This window comes from Elgaria multicarinata, chromosome 2 (assembly GCF_023053635.1).
Source record: "Elgaria multicarinata webbii isolate HBS135686 ecotype San Diego chromosome 2, rElgMul1.1.pri, whole genome shotgun sequence".
Classification (NCBI taxonomy): domain Eukaryota; kingdom Metazoa; phylum Chordata; class Lepidosauria; order Squamata; family Anguidae; genus Elgaria; species Elgaria multicarinata.
In genome coordinates, this window is record NC_086172.1 from 120619923 (window position 1) to 120639707 (window position 19785).

General features: G+C 49.4%; 1 protein-coding gene across 3 annotated transcripts in view; it reads left to right on the plus strand.

Moving 5' to 3' along the window:
* LARGE2 (LARGE xylosyl- and glucuronyltransferase 2) overlaps nt 1–19029 on the plus strand; it is a 55079-nt gene extending 36050 nt beyond the window's left edge. For 2 of the 3 annotated variants that reach the window (XM_063117457.1, XM_063117456.1), the window contains exons 2-15: nt 1994–2151; nt 3682–3941; nt 5170–5252; nt 5761–5884; nt 7968–8139; nt 8667–8771; nt 10051–10163; nt 10358–10483; nt 10666–10821; nt 11348–11511; nt 12266–12544; nt 12951–13097; nt 15781–15976; nt 16097–19029. In XM_063117457.1, coding sequence (XP_062973527.1) covers nt 2052–2151; nt 3682–3941; nt 5170–5252; nt 5761–5884; nt 7968–8139; nt 8667–8771; nt 10051–10163; nt 10358–10483; nt 10666–10821; nt 11348–11511; nt 12266–12544; nt 12951–13097; nt 15781–15976; nt 16097–16294 — 2223 coding nt within the window. In that variant the 5' untranslated portion in view covers nt 1994–2051 and the 3' untranslated portion in view covers nt 16295–19029. The remainder of the gene's footprint in view (nt 1–1993; nt 2152–3681; nt 3942–5169; nt 5253–5760; nt 5885–7967; nt 8140–8666; nt 8772–10050; nt 10164–10357; nt 10484–10665; nt 10822–11347; nt 11512–12265; nt 12545–12950; nt 13098–15780; nt 15977–16096) is intronic. The other variant, XM_063117458.1, reaches the window with a different exon arrangement.
* Nucleotides 19030–19785: the final 756 nt, after the last annotated feature.

The following is a 19785-nucleotide window of genomic DNA, read 5'->3' on the forward strand; positions in this document are numbered from 1 at the left end:
CCATCTAGTTTGCTTCCCAGTTTGGGGGCAGGAACAACGGCCAAGAGGTTGGTGGAACCAGTGGTTCCATGTCTTGTATCACCTCCCCACCCTCCATCCTGTCCCCTTTGCTCCAACCGTGGCCCTCTTCTGAGGATGCCACCACAGTGTTTTCCAAATTGCCACTTGAATTTCCCCTCCTGGGATTGTAGCTTTGTTTCTGGCCTTAAGAGGAGAAAACCACTATATTATTATTATTATCATCATCATCATCATCATCATCATCATCTATGGTCCCTGGGGTACTTATTATTATTATTATTATTATTTATTTATATAGCACCATCAATGTACATGGTGCTGTACAGAGTAAAACAGTAAATAGCAAGACTCTGCCGCATAGGCTTACAATCTAATAAAATCATAGTAAAACAATAAGGAGGGGAAGAGAATGCCAACAGGTACAGGGAAGGGTAAGCAGGCACAGGGTAGGGAAAAACTAACAGTAGAAAGTAACAGTAGAAAGTAACTTTCCAAGGGGCCATAGGACCCCTCTCAAAGGGCCAGGTATTTATTTTAATACATTTATTAAAATATTAAAAATGTATCCCAGTTATTTCTCAGTTTTCACCCTTTACTTCATACAGCAGTTTATATCTTCCTTCCTGGGAAACCTCAGACGTCTTTGCAGGCATTTTACTCCCTCCCCACCCCCGCTTTCATTTTAACTCACTACAGAGCTGAGTCTGGGCACAAAAAACAGGTCCAAAGTCAAGGCCGTATTGATGTTGCCGTTCAAATTTTTAAAACGGGGAAGAGATAAAAAAGAAAAGAAAACTCTCTTGCATTGGTCAGAGGTTTAGAATAATGTAAGGTAGTATTGGTCAAGTGGCTCATTATAAACTTGATTATTAGTTTTATCACTTCCATAGCCCTTTTCAGTTTTGAATTCTAACATAGTTAGTGCTCACCACAATCCTGTGAATTAAATTTGAGAGAGAGAATGTTTTTCCCCGAGGGCATTCACTGAACTTTGTCGCTGAGCAAGGTCTTGATCGTAGGTCTCCTGTATCTCCCAACTGAACACTCCCCCGCTTGCTGTTACTTATACATGGGTCTGGAAGCCATGTCTGGCAGAAAGCATTTGCGGCCCGGCTCGGCTGAGTGAAAGGAGTATTGTTTTAGCTGACGAGGGCTCTGAGTTGGAGGATCAGTCTCATTGCCCTCTGGATAGCTTGAAAAGCAGCAGCCGAGGGCTTTTTGTGAAGGTGGGCATGGTGGTAGTGTGAACTGGCAAGGGTACGCTACAGCCAACTTTCCATGTGCATGCATTATTTTCAGTAATCTGTTAATAAAATGGGCCCTTGCTAGGTCAAGCTTGGGTGACCAGGGTGCTTTGAGGACTGCGTACTCTTTGAGCAGAATGGGAAGGTCAGCTGAGATTGCATCAGGATTTTTTTGCTTGTGCAGTGGAAGTTCTAGTAGGAAATAATCTACAACCAAGCCGAGGGAGCAGAAAGGAGAGGGGAGGCGATCCTTGCCACTTTTTCAGCTAGTCTTCAGCTGGCTGGCAGGGCCCAGAGAGGATGACCAGGATTCCATGAATGAGCTCATCAGGTTGCCATTGGTGACCAGGAATGCCATTAGCAGTCCTGGGGACCACGTGCCCAGTCCCAGCCTGAAGCAGGGCACCCCACCAGCTCTATGGACATTTGGAGGGTGAATGAGGCCCCTGCAGCCAAAGGGGGCTTCATGAGAGAGGAGGAGATAGCCAGGCAACGGGGTCTGTATGAGCCCAAATCAAGAGGCTGTGCTGGTGCTGCCACCTGGGCCGAATGCATGGGGTTTGGGCCACCTGTGTGTGTGTGAGAGAGATATCTCAGCAGCAGCTGCTGCTTTTGCATTTTCAGCTCTGGCTAGCCAAGTCTCGTCGACTCCTCTGTGACCATTTTGGGCCTTTGGGGGCCAGGGCTGCTGGTAACGCCCTCTGAATGCCTTTTATGTTCTCTTGCAGGGTGTAGAATGCTGGCTCCGGTGAGGCTAGGCCTGCCCACGTGACCCCTGCCACCACCATGCTGTGCCCTTGGCGTGGGAAGGTGAAGCTGTTGCTGGCCACGGTGACGCTGGTCTTCCTCGTCTCCTGGCTCTACCTCTTTATGGGTAATCTGGAGTGTGAGTGTGGGCGACATGGGTGACTTGTGGAAATGGGGTGTGGGGCGGGATCGGCATGAGGAAAGCGGGTGCTGCAGACCGGCCCTGTAGCTAACATACGTCTGGTTGGGAGTTGGGATTCCAGCATTCAGCTGTGCCTATGCTGCGGACTCACTTTGGGATCTTTGGGCAAAGCCTGGCCTCAGTTTCCTCATGCGTAACAAGACTGGGAAGCTTTCTTGACAGTCCTCTAGACAGTCCTCCACATGTGCCTGACTAAAGCAGCCTCCTTCCCCAACCTGCACTCTCCAGATGTCTTGGACTACGACTCCTATATCCCCAGCTAGCAGGGCCATTGTAGCGCAGCGCATCTGGAGGCCTCTAGATGCTTTGGCCTGCAACTCCCATCAGCCTTAGTCAGCATAGCCAATGATGGGAGTTGTAGGTCAAAACATATGGAGGGCTACAATATAGCTGACTGGGACCATGGATCCCTTTGCCTTGCAGGAGGTGTGGTTGTGCTGTGTGGAGATGAAGTTGGGCCTTTGCGCTCTCTCTCTCTCTCTCTCTCTCTCTCTCTCTCTCTCTCCAGTTCCCTTGGGGTCCTCATAGCACAGCACATGGTGGCTGTCCCCCCCCTTGCATATGTGATGCAGAAGCAGCAGCTGTCCAGGTTTCCAGTTGTGCAGAAATCAAACAAAACAGCCCCAAATTACTGATGGATGGATCAATTTAACAGATTTATTTCCCAGCTTCCCACCATTTAGGTCTTCAAGGCAGCTTAAAATGTTTAGACTTTCTGTATTGGAACAAGCCAAGAGATCCCCTTGCCCTATAGCCGACAGCCTCATCAGAGGACCAATCCCTTCTGAGGAAGCCGTCGTGTTGGGGCCTCCCCTTCTGTATCGGTTTCCTGGCTGGGTGTTGGCTTGAAGGTCATTAGAAGCCTCGCTGGAGAGGGCTGGACGGAGCGGCTCTTCTCCCTTGCTGTTGTCAGTGGCAGAGCCGTGAAACCTACATGCTGCAGTACGAAACACGCTGTAGCGGCGTGCAGACCAGAGATTCCTGGGGCTTCAGGGTATAATTCCCTTCCGTTTCCTAATCAGATACTGTCTGGTAACAGAGTTATGAAACTAGGTGCAGAGCTCTGCCCCTCCTCTGCTATGTTCACTGCTGCCTTCTCCCCTGCCCTTGGAGAACATCGTATGTCTTTGCTTTGTAGTATTAAAGGAGCTGTTCAACAGGTAGGCCTTTTGACTCTAGGGAAAGATAATAAGTGACATTCATGTAAATGAAATCTGAGTACGTAAATTGGCAAAGCAACGTGTAAGGCTGGGGAGTATTTTGCAAGGTGTTGAATTTTACAACATCTCAGTAGGAATTGAAACAACTTACTCTAAATATTTGTTCCTGCTGTCATGTGAATTTGGGATTTCCTTCTCCCTGCTTATTCTTCTAGCTGCACTGAAGTGTGAATTAGAGGCTCGCTGACCGTAGATTTCCCTGCCCTCACCATTGCCCTGTTTATGTTTCGGGGGATTCCCTCTACAGATGGATGTTCCCGTATGCTGCCCCCTTGCTTTGGGGAACAGTCCAGCCGGTACCTTGACCGTGAGGCCTTGGTGTCCCAAGTACGAAAAATGGAAGAGGAGAACCAGCTCTTGAGGCTGCAGCTCAGCCACTCCCAGGCCCAGGAGGAGAGGGCCGATGGCACTGACAACAGCCAGCAGGGGGCGCAGTTCATAGAGGACCAGGACGGAAGGAACAACCAAACCAGCTGCCCCAAGCAGAGGATGGTTCAGAAGTGTGAGGTAAGCGTGGGGCGTGGCTCACGGTCCTGGCGCCCTGAATGGCGCGCATTTGCAGGCAACGAATTCTGTCAGAAGTGGGAAACGGCTTGGAAGTCACAGTGAGAGGTGTGTTGTAGGCTCCGAGATACTGGATGTTGCCATCTAATTTCCTTTTAGGTACTGTGGTATTTTATTATATTATATTATATTATATATTATTTATTTATTTATCTATTTCATTTCTACACCACCTAATAGGCAAAGCTCTCTGGGCGGTTCACAAAAATTAAAACCACAGGTTTAAAATATGGAAGCTTAAAACCACAATATAGAAGTACAAGCAGAATAAAGCCTAGTAGCAGTGCAGAGATTTAAAATGCAGATTTAACACAGCAGAGCTAAAAGAATAGGAAGCAAAAATGCTAAAATGCTGGGAAAATAAAAGGTCTTCACTGGGCACCGAAAGGAATACAACGTAGGTACCAGGCGAACCTCTCTAGGGAGTTCATTCTACAGCCGGGGTGCCACAGCAGAGAAGGCCCTTTTCCTGGTAGCCACCCGCCTCATTTCCTTTGGCAGGGGCTCACGGAGAAGGACCTCTGAAGGCGAACTTAGGGTCTAGGCAGTTACACATGGGAGGAGGCGATCCTTCAGGTAACTTGACCCCAAGCTGTTTAGGGCTTTCAGTGTTAATAAGCACTTTGAATCAGACTTTGAAAGGGGCTGGCAGCCAGTGCAGCTGGGAAAGTACTGGCATAATGTGTACTTGTTGGCCATAGAGGGTATGATAGAGCAAAGTTGTTTTCTTCATCCTGCAAGAAGAGATTTGTGTGATAATACTAGCTTGTGTCTGAATTTTAGCCCTATTTTGCTTTGTCCATTTTGCTCTTGGAAAAAGCCCTGCTCTGCTCACCTCATGACTGGAGGGGTGAAGATGAAAAGACCATAGGAACATAGGAAGCTGTGATATGCTGAGTTGGATCATGGATCCATTTAGCCCACTATTGCCAACAGTGACTGGTGGCGACTCTCTAGGGTTTCAGGCAGGATTTGTTCTAGTCCTACCTGGAGAAGACGGTGATGGACCTTCTGCACTCAGAGTATGTGCTGGACCACTGAGCGGCATGTAGATTGGAGAGGACAGCAACGATTGAATGCCCACTTCTAATGGAAGAAAATGGGAGATGACCTCTTGCAATGTGTTTTGGTTGGGGACCAGGCCTGATGGTTTCTATTTTTTTCCTGACAGCTCCTCCATGTTGCGATTGTGTGTGCTGGGTACAATGCGAGTCGGGATGTTGTCACTCTGGTGAAATCCATCCTCTTCCACAGGTAACCTGCTTCCCCCTCCCATTCTCTTTGAGTGGGTAGTGAGGTTCCATGGGAGTTTGGAGGGCTCACAGATGATGCCTTCCTGCACCTTGGCTTCCAAGCTGCTGTTCTGGAAGTGGGAGGGAAGGCATAGGGCAGGCTCAGCCTGGTGTGGGGAAGGCTTGTTTGGTTTTCTGCCCTCCACCCTTTCCCCTGCTAGTTGTGCTGCCTGGATGTTGAAGCGGGTGGGGCTGTCCCAGAAGGCATCAATTACAGCGTAGAGGTGGGAGAATGCCTGGGGAGGGATTCAGAAGATGGCCTTCCCTAGTCTGGTCTCCTCCAGATGTGTTGGACTGCAACTCCCATCGTTCCAGCCAGCATGGCCATTGGGAATTATAGGTGTTTTGGTCGCAACACATCTGGAAGGTACCAGGGTGGGAAGGCTGGACCAGGCTATCTTCGGAATCTGTTTCTTAAAATAGCCGGCCTTCTGCTATTTATGAGCATGACCTGTTTCCCTCCTTGACAGGAGGAATCCTCTCCACTTCCATCTCATCACTGACTCGGTGGCCCACCAGATCCTGCAGACCTTGTTCCAGTCCTGGATGGTGCCCTCGGTCCATGTTAGCTTCTACGATGCAGATGACTTGAAGGCAAGGGAGCTAGATCTAATCTTGTCTTGCCGTCCCTTGTCCCCCTCCTTCCTTTTGAATGTCCCCTTCCAGAATCCGTGTTTCTGTGAAGTGAGCAGCTCCGTAGGAAAGGCCTGGGGCAGGAATTGTTTGCTTGGAGTTAGGAGATATCCATCATTTTGCTACCGGTCACTCTTTTGCTCCTATTACTGTTTCATTGTGGGTAGGGGGAGGCACCCATTGACTGGGTTTGAAGCATTCCACTTGGAACTGAGTCTTCCGATGGGTGCGTAGCTCAGTGTCTGTGGATGGGTTGTCACCCCGTTTGCTTATTGCAGGGGTCAGAAAAGCTATACGGGTGCCTGCTGTTTAAGAGGATTTACATTGGCTTCAGAGAGAAAGGCTTGTTCAGCCTTCTAAGAATGTCAGTCCTTTTAGCAAAGTGAAAGGACAGGTAGGTTAGAGGTAGGGTGCCTGGAGGGAGACGGAGTTGTCCAGGGCCATGAAACCATGGCCAGTGACCACAGGAGCTGAGCCAGCCCTGCTCTGGTTTCTGATCCATGGCTAGCCATTAAATAGACATTATGTACAACCTGCTCTCCATAATCAAAAGGACTAGAATCACAGTTAATTTTTGCTTTGAGATTTGCAAGGAGCCAGCAGGGACCCTCCAACATGCTAAATATTTCCTCCTTACCAACCTGCCTGGTCACTGAGGTCATTGGAGGGCATGCTCCTGGTGGTTCCACGTGGACGTTTGGCCCAATTAGAGGTCCACCAAGAGAAAAGCCTTTAGTGTGGTGGCCCCTTCTCTTTGGAACTCCCTTCCCTTGGATGTAAGGCAGGCACCCACACTATGCTGTTTCTGGCACTTCCTGAAAACAACTTTCCAGGAAGCATTCCTCAACTGACCAGTCACCATTTTGATTGGTTTACTGTTTTAAACTGAACAATTTTAATTTGCTCTTTTAATCTTCTTTCCCCCCCAGTTTTATTCCTACGTACACTGCTCTGGAATCTTTTTTTTTAAGATATGGAGTAGTATATAAATATTGTAAATAAATAAATACACATAATTGTTTTGGAATTAAATCTGTTAGAACGATCAGGGTTAACTTGGGGTTTTCAGACATGGAACTGTTTAATTCCGATGTAATGAGGGAGGCAGCTCCAATGTTCTTCCTGTATTGGATGCCTCTGATGAAAGTAAAATGCTGCCTGGAGAAGTTTGCACACTTAAAGGCAGACTAACAATAATTTTAAATAAAGTAAATGAATAACATTAGAACTCATGTGGGGGAACATGCAGCCTCCTGTGGGCATTTCATTGTCTCAAACAACCGGTGAAGCATGGCTGGCACTGGAGACGACCTACGCAGATACGTTGGAGGGGCCCACCAAACCCAACGGTGGGTCTGGAGCAATGCCAGATTCACCCTCCACACCTTTCTCTCTCTTGGGATAGTGAGTGAGCAAGTGGTGTGCTCTCTCTTTGGTGTGGGAGGGAGGACCACAGGTCTCTTCCTCAGGGACCATCGCAGTCAGAACAGGCCCTGAGTCCCTACACTCCTTGAAGTCTCATCCTGCTATAACCCATCAGAAAATATTTGTAGTGACCAGAATAGCAAAAAATTGCTAGACCCTGAATGCCCTTTTGCAGACTTGCAGGTCTGCTTCCCAAGAACAGTAAGTCCCCCGGAGTCCGTTTGGAATTGCATCTGTGTAAAAGCTGCCGCTTGGGTGGAGGCTCTGGGTGGGGTGGGCCGGGGGGTGGACCCCATGCAACTTGTCTTAATGCTGCTGCAAGCTAACAAGAACGCAACCTGTTAGGATGGAGGCAAGTTACATGGCAGGGCTCATCTACATGACGGTTTGCAAGCATATCCACCCCACTGATTTCTGTGGGGTAGTTTTAGATCTCAGTGGGGACGTAACAGGAGACGTTGGTGCCCTGTTCCTGTTTTCAGCACACTCTCATTATTCAAGCTGTAGAAACAGTTGGAGTTTTTGGCTTTGGTCTTGTCCACAGATTAGATGCACAACTGCTGCTCTCCTGTTCCTAAACATTTCTTTCTTTCTGTTGTTGTTGTTATTGTTATTACAGACAGACATTAGCTGGATCCCAAACAAGCACTACTCTGGCATCTATGGGCTGATGAAGCTCACGCTCACCAAGGCCCTGCCCTCCGACCTTGCCAAGGTCATTGTCCTGGACACAGACATCACCTTTGCCACCGACATTGCAGAATTGTGGGCCATCTTTGGGAAGTTTTCAGGTAATTGACAGGCATTTAGTGTAGGTGGCTGAGGAGTGAGTCTTTCAACCAGGGGAGTTGAAACTCTTTCAGCCCGAGGGTGGGATTCCATTTTGGACCATCTTTCAAGGGAGGGGCACATTCCAGTGATGGACAGGCTCAAAAGCAAATGGGGTGGACCCCAAACCACAGAAAATAGCTTAAAAGCTCTGACTGCTAGTAACTAAGCCATAGGAAACTCATTTTAGCCTTTTAGGTTAGGGGTGGGGGTGGGGGGAAGACATGCAAAGGGCCGTGCACTTTGTTGTCCCTTGATGCTCTATGGCCTCTCCCGCCCAATCAATGGGCTTCCCAGTTACTCTGTTCCTTTGCAAACTGATATGCAACAAGAAGCAGGCTTGACAGCGGACTTCCTTATGAACTTGTTGCCTCCCAGAACTTAAAATTAGCCCTTCTGGGTTCCTGAGTCCTGAGCTGGGAACCTGGCTGGAAGATGGGCAAATCCTGCTAGCTGCATTTGGTCTCAATGACCTTGTCCCTTAATCCAGACAAACAGGTGATTGGTCTGGTGGAAAACCAAAGTGATTGGTACCTGGGGAATCTCTGGAAGAACCATAAGCCGTGGCCAGCATTGGGGCGTGGCTTCAATACAGGTAAGCTCCAAAGTGTACGTGGAGGTGTGACTTTCCTGGGTGTGACAGCTTGAAGTTTGGATTGAGCAAGGCCCTGTCCCTGTTGCACACTAGCTTGAGCGCGAGGTTTGTACATGGGGAAGTCTAGGTTTGGATATCTGCCTCTGGTCCTTGGCAACTCGACTAATAGTGTGTGGCTGATAACCCGTAGTTTCAGACTGTGGGACAACTGTGACGGTGCTGGGCTCAGAGGCATGGCTGAGCTCGCCATGCAAAGCCCCCTCTTTGGGACAGGCAGAGAGCGGCCCCCGAAACAAGCCTCTGTTCTCACTTGAGGCTGCTGCTCTCCTTGACGGGTTGGGAGTATTTCCTCACAGCCCCTGGTGGTTGTACACAGAGCAGCTTATTCTAGCAGGGCCTCCATGGAGATTTAGTTGTTCATTTAAAATATTACTTATCCTGGTCTTCAGCCCCAAAGGCTCTTGGGGCAGCTGACACATAATTTGTAAAATAAGACATCCTGGTTCTCCGTGTGAGGTGGATTCCTCTTGGCTGAGGTCTGGGCTCCTTCCTGCCACTGCAACATAGGAGGATGGTTTCCCGTATCGATTGGCTGGAATGCCACACTGAGGACTAGCCACAACTTTTTGTTGCCAGGTTTTTATTTCCACAGCCCCTCCTCCAGGCACTTGATAGTCTGCTCTGGATTCACGTGGCCCTGCCCCCCCCCCCCATTCTTGCTGGATTGGCTTCCTCCCCCCCCTTCAGACATGGGACGTGTGTGCTGCTCAATGACTGCTCTTTCTTCTTAGAAGTGTGTGTGTGTGTGTGTGTGTAAGAGACAGGACAGTGTCAATTTTGGATTGTTTGATAGAGGCTCACCCTGTACACTGGCTTGCTTTGGGTGTAAGGGAAAGCTGGAATCAAGGGGCAAGATGAGGACAGCCCTGCAGGGGACCAAGAGAGCCATGTCCTCACCCTGCAGCCTGGCAGTTGGGTTTATACCAGGACAGATCCAGCCCTCTCTGGATCGTCCTCACTGTCCTTATGCAACATGTGGGTTCTCCTAGTCTTGGCTGTTTTCTGAAGGTGTCCTGTAGGCACTACTCTGGATCCCAAGCCAAGAGGCCTTGCAGGGGAGCGTGAACATTGCCATAGGGTTGGGGATCCAGCGATCGTCCGCTCCCTAGAAGTTCTGCGTAGTGGAGCACGTTGTCCACTGCTGGCCTCCGGGGAGCCGCCAGTGCTTTTGTCAGACTCCCGGGAGGTACTCCTGGGCCTCCTCTCCTCTCCTCCGTAGGCGTGATCCTCTTGCTGCTGGAGCGCCTGCGCCGCATTGGCTGGGAGCAGATGTGGCGGCTGACGGCAGAGCGGGAGCTCATGAGCATGCTGTCCACCTCGCTGGCAGATCAGGTGAGTCGTCCGAGCTTTGCGGGCTTTGCTCTCCCTCCCGCCTTCTCTTCGTTCCGCCTTGTGCAAGGACTGGATGTTGCCATGTGATAGTGACCAGTCGATTCCCTCCTGGCTGGACTCCACCTTTGCTTTTACCCTGGGGGCGTTCTCCTCTTCCAGAGTGCCTGAGGTACAAACTGCAATCTCTCTTCTAGGACATCTTTAACGCGGTGATCAAGCAGAGCCCAGCACTGGTGTACCGGCTCCCTTGCTTCTGGAACGTGCAGCTCTCGGATCACACCCGTTCAGAGCAGTGCTACTCGGAGGTGACTGACCTCAAGGTGGGTATCCTCCTCCCTGGCTCAGGCGCCTCTGGATGTCTCTTGGAGCTGGGAGCAGGCCTCCCTCTTGCTGAGCCTCTCCAGCCTAGGCAAGGTGGGTGCTGGAGAGGCGAGTGCCACGCTGAGGACATGGAGGAATTGGCATTGGGGACAGGCCTGACGCTTCCGCTTCACGTTCTCAGGTGATTCACTGGAATTCTCCCAAGAAGTTGCGAGTGAAGAATAAGCACGTGGAGTTCTTCCGGAACCTCTACCTGACCTTCCTCGAGTACGATGGCAACTTGCTGCGCAGGGAGCTCTTTGGCTGTGCCAGCCTGCCCAGCCTGCCCGGCGGCCAGGTGAGAACCTGCCTCCTCCCTGTCCTTCCCCCATCTTGTCATGTGTCCTTTCAGACTTCCAGTTCATTTAGCTGCTCTCTTAACTGGGATGGGTGTGGAAGGCTCCCAAAACCTGAAGGCATATGCAACCCAATGCTACCTGCTCAGCCTCTTTTTTCAGCCACTTTATTTTCTTTAGAAGGGCATCTTCATTCCAGCTCATTTCCCAGCTGCTGGTGACTTTCAGTCCTTGTCCCACGCCTTGTACACCCACCGTATTTTGTCAGCATTCCGTTGCCCTCCCCCTGTTCTTATCCCAAACTTGTAATGGCAAAAGAAAAGGGGGAAAAATCTCCATCTGGAACAATGTATACTTGTTAAGCCTAGCTCAAGTGCGTTGATGTTCGTTTGTTTTTTGATGTCGTGCGGGACTCTGGAGCCCTGGCCATTCCATATTTTAGAGATGTGCTGTGGCTCCTTTTGACAAATTTACCAGTATAGCCTTCTATCTTTCCTCCTCTTTCTCACGTTCCTGTGTAAATTTTAGTTCCAGGAGGCCCTCGAGGAGCTGGATGAAGATGACCCTTGCTATGATTTTCGGAGGCAGAGCCTTATTCAGCACCGTGTGCACCTCTTCTTCCTGGAATATGACTTCCCAGCCTCAGCTGATGCAACTGATGTAACTCTCATAGCTCAGCTGTCCATGGACAGGTACCAGCTGGGAAAGGAGGGATGTGGGGAAATGTTGCACCTTCTTGGACAGAGGCCATTGCTCGGAAGCTAGACCTCAGGAACGAAAGAGCCGTGCTAAATCAGATCAGTGACCAACCAGATGACTGGGAAGCCCAGAAATAGGACAAGAGTGCAACAGCACCCTCCTGCTGATGTCCTTCAGCAACTGAGGCACATGGGCACATGCTGGCTCTGACACCGGAGGCAGCACTGAGCCATCAGGATTTCTAGCCGTTGAGAGCCTTCACCTCCAGGAACTTGGTTACTCCCTTTTCAAAGCCATCACTACATCTCGTGGGACTGAATTCCATAGTTTTAACTATGCACTCTGTCTCCCACCATTAAACTTTCTTGGAGGATCCCAGGTTCAACTAGTATGACAGAGGAAGGAAAACCTCTTCCCATCCACTTTCTCCACATCATGCATAATTTGACACATCTCTATCATATTAGCCCTGTTTGTTCTAAGCTAAATAGTCCCAGACATTGCAACCTTTCCTCAGAGGGGCACAGCTCCAGCCACGTGATCAATTTGGTTGTCCTTCATCAGTTTGTGGCTCTTTCTTATGGGCTCATTGGTTCAGGAGGCCACGGTGCCTATTGGGGTTCTGGGACGTTGTTGAAGTTGAGAGTGAAGTCGCTCATTGGGGCTTGGGGCAGCTTGGCCCTGGGCTGTTTTGTGGCCCCACGCTGAGCCCCTGTTGTGCTCTTGTTTCGTCTCATTGATTTGCAGGCTACAGATGCTGGAGGCCATCTGCAAACACTGGACGGGCCCCATTAGCTTGGCGTTGTATATGTCTGACGCTGAGGCCCAGCAGTTCCTGCGCTATGCCCAGGCCTCTGAGGTGCTGAGCAACCGCAGGAACGTTGCTTATCATATTGTGTACAAGGAAGGGCAGTTTTACCCAGTCAACTTCCTGCGCAACGTAGCGCTGAAGAATGCACAGACGACTCATGTCTTCCTGACGGACGTTGACTTCCTGCCTATGTATGGCCTTTATGATTACCTCAGGTGCGTGTTTGGGGCCCAGAGAGTTGTTGGCCTGGGGGGGAAAGGCAAGTGTGGGCCCTCTGTCTTCTAAATTCCTGAAATGTGGGGATACGCCAGATGTTCCTTCCATCTCTCCCCCCCTCCCCTCGGTGTCAGTCCTCCCCTCTAGCTGGTCCATCCCCCCTCCTTTCTCCCCTGAATCTTGGCACAGACTTGGCCTTTCCAAGCCTATGTGCAGCTTAGACTCATTCACCCATAGTGAGAAAGGATGGCCTCCCCCCACCCAGGGAGTGTCAGTCCCATGCCAACATCAGCTTCAGGCCCAAAGCGTGTCTGTACCCGACACTTTCCACAGGCAAGGGGTAAAGGACTCTGGAAATCTTCCACTGAGTGACAAACCAGCAACTTTGTCCCCCTTGTGCTCCAGGACCGCCATCTTGCAGCTGGAGCTGCCCGAAAGGAAGGCAGCGCTCGTCGTGCCTGCATTTGAGACTCTGCATTACCGCCTCACCTTTCCCAAATCCAAAGCAGAGCTGCTCTCCATGCTGGACATGGGCTCCCTCTATACCTTCAGGTAGGTGCCGGGGTGGGAAAAGTCCATCGCCAGCAGCTGATGCTCAGGTTCAAACCATTGCTGGAACCAAAGGACAGGATCAGCCCCTTGTTCTTTGCAGTTCTTACTAGTGACTTGCAGCTCAAGGTTTGGCTAGTTACTTGAAATGGGCACGTGGCCTCCGCCCTCCAGCTCCTGGTTATAAATGCTTCCTTCTCCTCCCTGTCTTTCTCCCAGTTCCCCTTACGCTTACCTCCCTCCCTTCTCCATTCCCTTTCAGCTCTTTCCCACTCCTCTCTACACTTACTGACTTCTCTTGTTGCTCATTTCTGGCTTTCCATCGCACCCACGGTCTTCTCACTCCTCTGCCCCATTCGCTCTTCCCAATTCCCATCTCTCTCTCTCCCCCCCCCCCCACCCGACCTCTTCTCTTTCTGCCTTCTTATGTGAAGGCGGCCTGTTCTTTGGAGCATGTTAACTCTGTTTCTGTTCTGCACTGGGTCCAAGTGCTTCTAGGAACAATTCAAGAGTGCTGGTTATTGCTTATAGCATCACTAGGCACAATGACAGGATATCTGAAAGGACGCCGTCACCTAAACAAGCCTGCTTGCCCGCCTGCCGGTGGCCATAAATAGAGGCTGTGCTCCACTTCTTGTCAGTATTAGAAGTTTGATTGGCTGGAACAGAGGACAGGGCCTAGCCAGCTGGGACCCCCCAATTTGCCTGGGAAGCCCCTCCTTGTTGGCATTCCATGTCATCAGCCCCCTTTGGAGGACCCCGTGTGGGTCAGAAAGGCCAGATGTAAGTACTTCAAATAAATAATGGAACCTCTTCCCTCAGCCCCATCTCTTGCAGCCTTCTTTTTCTAGATGCTGTGCGTGCTCTGCTTCTCCTTCCCTGGGCCCGCAGTTGCCTCAGGCCCTTTTCTCATCCAGCCCCCAACCTCCTGTGACGACCCAGCCCTGCACTCATTAAGACATGTCAGGCCGATTTGCATTATCCCTATTTTACAGATGAGCAGTAGAGAACAAAGTGACTCTGCCAAGGCCATGAAGTAAATTTATGGCAGAGGAAAGGCATGAAGCCAGGCCTCCCTTATGCGAGCCCAACTCTTACCACGCTGCAAAATATAATTTGTATGAATGGATGCTTCCGTTAGGCTGGCTACCCCAGACAGGGTGGTATATTCAACTGGGACTGGAGATGCATAGGTTCAAATCCCCCCTCAGCCACAAAATTTACTGGACTACTTTGGGCTGGTTACTACTATTCAGCTTAACTTAATAGGGTTGTTGTAGTGGGGAGGAGGGCAAAGCGCTGAGCCTCTTGGAGTAGGGGCAGGATAAAAACAAATGAAATAACTTGAAAACAATGCAGTGATTACAAGAAGCCAGGATGGATTTGTGAAGAACAAATCCTACCAGACTAATCGGATCTCATTCTTTGATCGGGTAACCTCCCTTGTGGACTGTGGGAATGCCGTGGACGTCATATATCTTGACTTCAGCAAAGCTTTTGACAAAGTGTCCCATGACATTCTGATTAACAAAAGTGGGCTAGATGGAACAACTATTAGGTAGATCCACAGTCGGCTACAGAATCAGACTCAAAGATACCTTCTCAAACTGGGGAGAGGCAACGAGTGGGGTACCGCAGGGCTCAGTCCTGGGCCCAGTGCTCTTCAACATTTTTATTAATGACTTCGATGAGGAGGTGCAGGGAACGCTTATCAAATTTGCAGATGACACAAAATTGGGTGGGATAGCTAATACTCTGGAAGACAGAAACAAACTTCAAAGTGATCTTGATAGGCTGGATACTTGGCTCAGCAATACTACAAGCGAGAAGGATCTTGGAATCATTGTAGATCACAAGCTGAATATGAGCCAACAGTGTGATGTGGCTGCAAAAAAGCAAATGCTATTTTGGGCTGCACTAATAGAGGTACAGCTTCCAAATTGCGTGAGGTCCTGGTTCCCCTCTATTCGGCACTGGTTAGGCCTCATGTTGAGTATTATGTCGGGTTCTGGGCTCCACACTTCAAGAAGGATGCAGACAAGCTGGAGGGGGTTCAGAGGGGCAATGAGGATGATCAGGAGTCTGGAAACAAAGCCCTATGAGAGACTGAAAGAACTGGGCATGTTTAGCCTGGAGAAGAGAAGGCTATGGGGAGACATGATAGCACTCTTCAAATATTTGAAAGGTTGTCACATAGAGGAGGGCCAGGATCTCTTCTCAATCCTCCCAGAGTGCAGGACATGGAATAATGGTCTCAAGTTACAGGAAGCCAGATTCCAGCTGAACATCAGGAAAAACTTCCTGATCGTAAGAGCAGTATGACAATGGAACCAATTACCTAGAGAGGTTGTGGGCTCTCCCACACTAGAGGCCTTCAAAAGGCAGCTGGACAACCATCTGTCAGGTATGCTTTAAGGTAGATTTCTGCAATGGGCAGGGGATTGTAGGCCCCTTCCAGCTATACTATTCTATGATTCTATGAATACAGAACCAGCTGGTAATTACTCCATTTAATACAAAATGTGGTACCTTGTGAACATCCATGACACATGATGCTCTTGAGAGGGACAATAAAGTGATCCAATCAGCTTGCAGAGTTTTGTTTATTCTTCCAATTCCGTGCAAATAGACCATCATCTGAAGACAAAAAGAGAATTTTCCTAATCCTTCCTGTCTTTATGCCCAGGTACCATGTGTGGCCACAGGGTCATGCCCCAACAGACTATGCCAAGTGGCGGACAGCCACAGTGCCCTATCAAGTGGAGTGGCAGCCACACTTTGAGCCTTACGTTGTAGTAAAGCAGGACTGCCCCCTGTACGACCAGAGATTCGTAGGCTTTGGCTGGAACAAGGTGTCCCACATCATGGAGCTCGATGCCCAGGTGAGTGAACCAGGAGAACCTTCCAGTAGTTTGCCTCTGGGGAGTTTCCAGAGAGCCCAGGCTGGAGGGAATGGCTTCCGAGGGAGCTAACCCTCTCAGTAACGTTATGCCTCTTTGCAGGAGTATGAGCTGTTGGTGCTGCCCAACGCCTTCATGATCCACATGCCTCACGCGCCAAGTTTTGATATCTCCAAATTCCGCCGGAGCTCCAGCTACCGGGACTGCCTGAAGACCTTGAGGGAAGAGTTCCATCAGGACCTGTCGCGCAAGTATGGCGCAGCTGCGCTCAAATACCTCACTGCTGAGAGAAGCCTGTGAACAGCAACCAAGACACCAAAGGACGCTCTATGCAAGGCAGTCTGGGAGACCTGCAGGGGCTCTTGCTTCCTGGAGAGGTTCAAACCTGCAGCCAAATCATACCACTCTGGCCTAGGTTGTGGGTACAATTGTGCCCAGTCTAGGGCGCGCCCATCCTTCAGGGCTATGCATACTTAAGAGGCAACTTCTGCTCTCAGACTAAATTAGGCAAATTACATTTGTATGCATCTGCTTTTGTTTGCATATTGTTTCTAAATTAAGGGGAAGATGAGAAGGGCACATGCAGTGAATGTAGGGTTTGAATCCCCTCTGTTCCTCACACAAACTCTGAGCCCACTCTGAATGCAATACCACATTCTTTACACAACACCGCATTCACCTAGTTACAGTGGTGGAAAGGTCGGTTTTAGTTTGTAGCTCTATAGTGCACATGGAGATCCAGAATTCTTCTAATATCTTGCCTCTCTGCTCCAATCTAATGGCAGGACTACTGCACTTTCTAAAGTGACTGGGTTCGCACGCTTGCCGTGAGTAGTTGTGGCTTATTTAAGCCAGGATGAGCCACAAGCACGGTCCTGAATATGCAGCTTGTCGTGGTGTCCAAACCCAGGGACTGGGTTATGCGAGAGTTAATGAACCCTCACAGAACCCACGGCCCTCACAGAACCTGGGGTCCCTGGGTTCAGAGGACATGACAAGGTGCAGTTGGGGGTTGACAATTCAAAATGGCCATCAGCACACCCTGCAATCAACCCATGGCTTAAATAAGGCACAGGGGACAGTTTGACTGGGCAAAGTAGATCAGTGCCTTTGCTCTCCTCATAATTCTCTCTTCTTGACCGTGTTCCTGCGTTATTTGGGGGACAAGGGGATCAATGGCTACGAGCCATGACTGAGCTATATTTGCTCCAGTGGCAAGAGGCAGGATGCCCCTGTATGCCAGTTGTTGGAGAACATGGGGGTGGCATTGCTTGTGGGCTTCCCATAGGCAGCTGCTTGGCCACTGTGGGAACAGGATGCTGGACTAGGTACGCCCTGAGGCGCTTTTTATGTTCCCTCGTTTCCACCCTCCTTTTCTTTCTCTTGTTTTGCCTGAAAATGAAACGTGATCTATGGCCATTATGACTAAATTCTCTAAATTAATTGTCTGGAACAGTTCTTTTATTTTTATTTTTCTAGCTGCAGGATGTTTGGCTCCTGAATATCTTCCTGCAAAACAAACGCAAGAGGGACTATATGTATACATCTCTCTCTCTTACGTAACTGTGAAACTGCCTTTGTACTGTGGATAGGACTTTATTCACTGAAATGGAATGATGTGATTTGTGACACCGTCATGCCCTATTCTGACAGTCCTAATATGGGTAATGTTCTCTCCCCCCCCCCAATTTGGACAAAAAGGCTAAGTGCAAGGGAAACTATGTCCATAGTTATGGCTAATGTATGGTGCAAACCAAGATCCGTCTAGTCCAATTTTCTTTTTCAATAGATGTCAGCCAACCAAGTGCCCTTGAAAAGTTTATAAGCAGGTTATTTTAGGGATAGCCAGCCCTTCTGGTGCCTTCTTCCTCTACCCCACAAAATGAAATGCAGATATGCTGTCACTATACATGGAGGATCTGTTTCACTATCACAGCTGATCAACATTGCCTCTTCCTTGCTCAGATGCAATTTTGATGTTGCACATCATTGCCAAGCAAGCTCTTTCCCCCTCCCATGGAGGAATATGAAATCCTGTCCTTCTTTTCCAATCAATTGGAATGTGGCCTTGAACTAATCCTGTCAGCTCATACTTGCTCAGATTCTCTTCTGAGGGGCAAGAACTACACAGTTGGGCCTTCCACAATGGACTCATGACTGTTTTCTCAGCTCAAGGTTGGCGCTGGTGTCCAAACCTGCAATCAGCTATGTCAGTCTTTGCAGCCTTGGAAGGAGGCAGGAGGCATCCTCTGTAGGCTGCTATCCTTAAGGGCTGCTTGGAAAACCTGACCTTGAAAAGGACTGATCTGATTCATTGAAGGAAGGAAGCTGGAGCTGCCAGTTGAGGAGGATTCATCAGAATGCTCTTAGTGAACGCTGCAGCTGGATACCTGCGCTGGGAGCAGCTTCAGCCCAGCATTGGTCCACAATGATCAAACACTGGAGCACGAGGAGACGGGCAGAACTTGCGAACACTTTCCTCGCTTGCTATTTATATAATTTAAGATGATTTCTTACAAGGTGTAAAATGGTTTGGGGGTGTCAGTGGGTTTTCTAATGGTTTATTTTTATCTCTTTGGTTCTAGAGTATCTCTGGGGCCTTCTGCTGCTAGCCTCTGGTTTCTACTTTGACTTCCTGGTATTAAGCTGGAATCCAAGTGCTTCCAAAGTGCTGGGACTGGGATTTTCTGTCCCAAGATAAGGCAGGCTCATAGAAGGGTGCTTCCAGACAAGAGGGGTCCTAGGACTAACAATCAGAAACCGTTGTGTAGCTATTCCAACTTTTCTTAGCAGATTTTCTGCGCTAAGGAAAAAAGATGAAAGGAGCAGGGAGGAAACCTGGGAGGGTTCAGAGTGGAAGATGTTGTCTGAATCACCTGTAAAATTCCAGGAATGATGCAGGGCACTGGCATGATACAAAGCATCGTCTGGAAGCACCTTCAATGCTGAGCCTGGCCTAAACTGAGCATTGTACAGAATGGGCACGTGTGTTTCCTGCCATTTTTAAAATTAAAGTTTTTAGAATTCTTTTTCAAGCCTCTGAGGGAGTTGTGTGGTTATTTTGTCACAAGTAGCCTCTGCACCTCTTCAGATACATTACCTATCTCAGTAATGTCGATGCTTTCCCCATTTCCACTGTTAACAGGTACGGCAACGTGTGTTAGGTGACCTTGCAACACTCAGCTCTCACTGCAGGAGGTTTCTGCTTCCCCCACATAGTAAATACGTTGGTGTTCAGTCCAAGGCAGGGTGGACTGGAAGCTAGTCATGAAAATGAGGAACAAGAGGGAGAAACAGTAATCTGGAAGGGGTGGAAAATGCTGCTTACAACGTACAGGAAGATCCCCAGAACTTGACTCCCAAGCAGCTTACTCTGCAAACCTCTGATGGCTAGACTGCATGTGGTGGTGGCAGGCCTGGTAAAGGTTGGCTCGCTGGCAGGGATTCAAAGTACAATTTCCATGTTTTGGAAGGGGAGCTGAGCCTGTTTCTCTGCTCCAAATCGTTCCTTTTAAATATCGGTTTTATCCTGGAGGCGTTGGGAGAAACGGAAAAGACCACCACTTCTGTGCAATTTGAGCAGGTGGAAATGCACAGGTGCAGGACACACATTCATCTCCCTTCACTCCTACGGTACCTTAAAGTTCCCCCCTTACTTGCCTTTTCTGCTGAGCAGCTGCAGTTTCATGGAATAGTTGCAAATCTTGAACTGCTCCGCCTCAATTGTAGGGAGGTGTAAAGAGCATTAGGGTTAGATCAGTGTGGCTGGGAAAGAACTCGCATAGGACTTG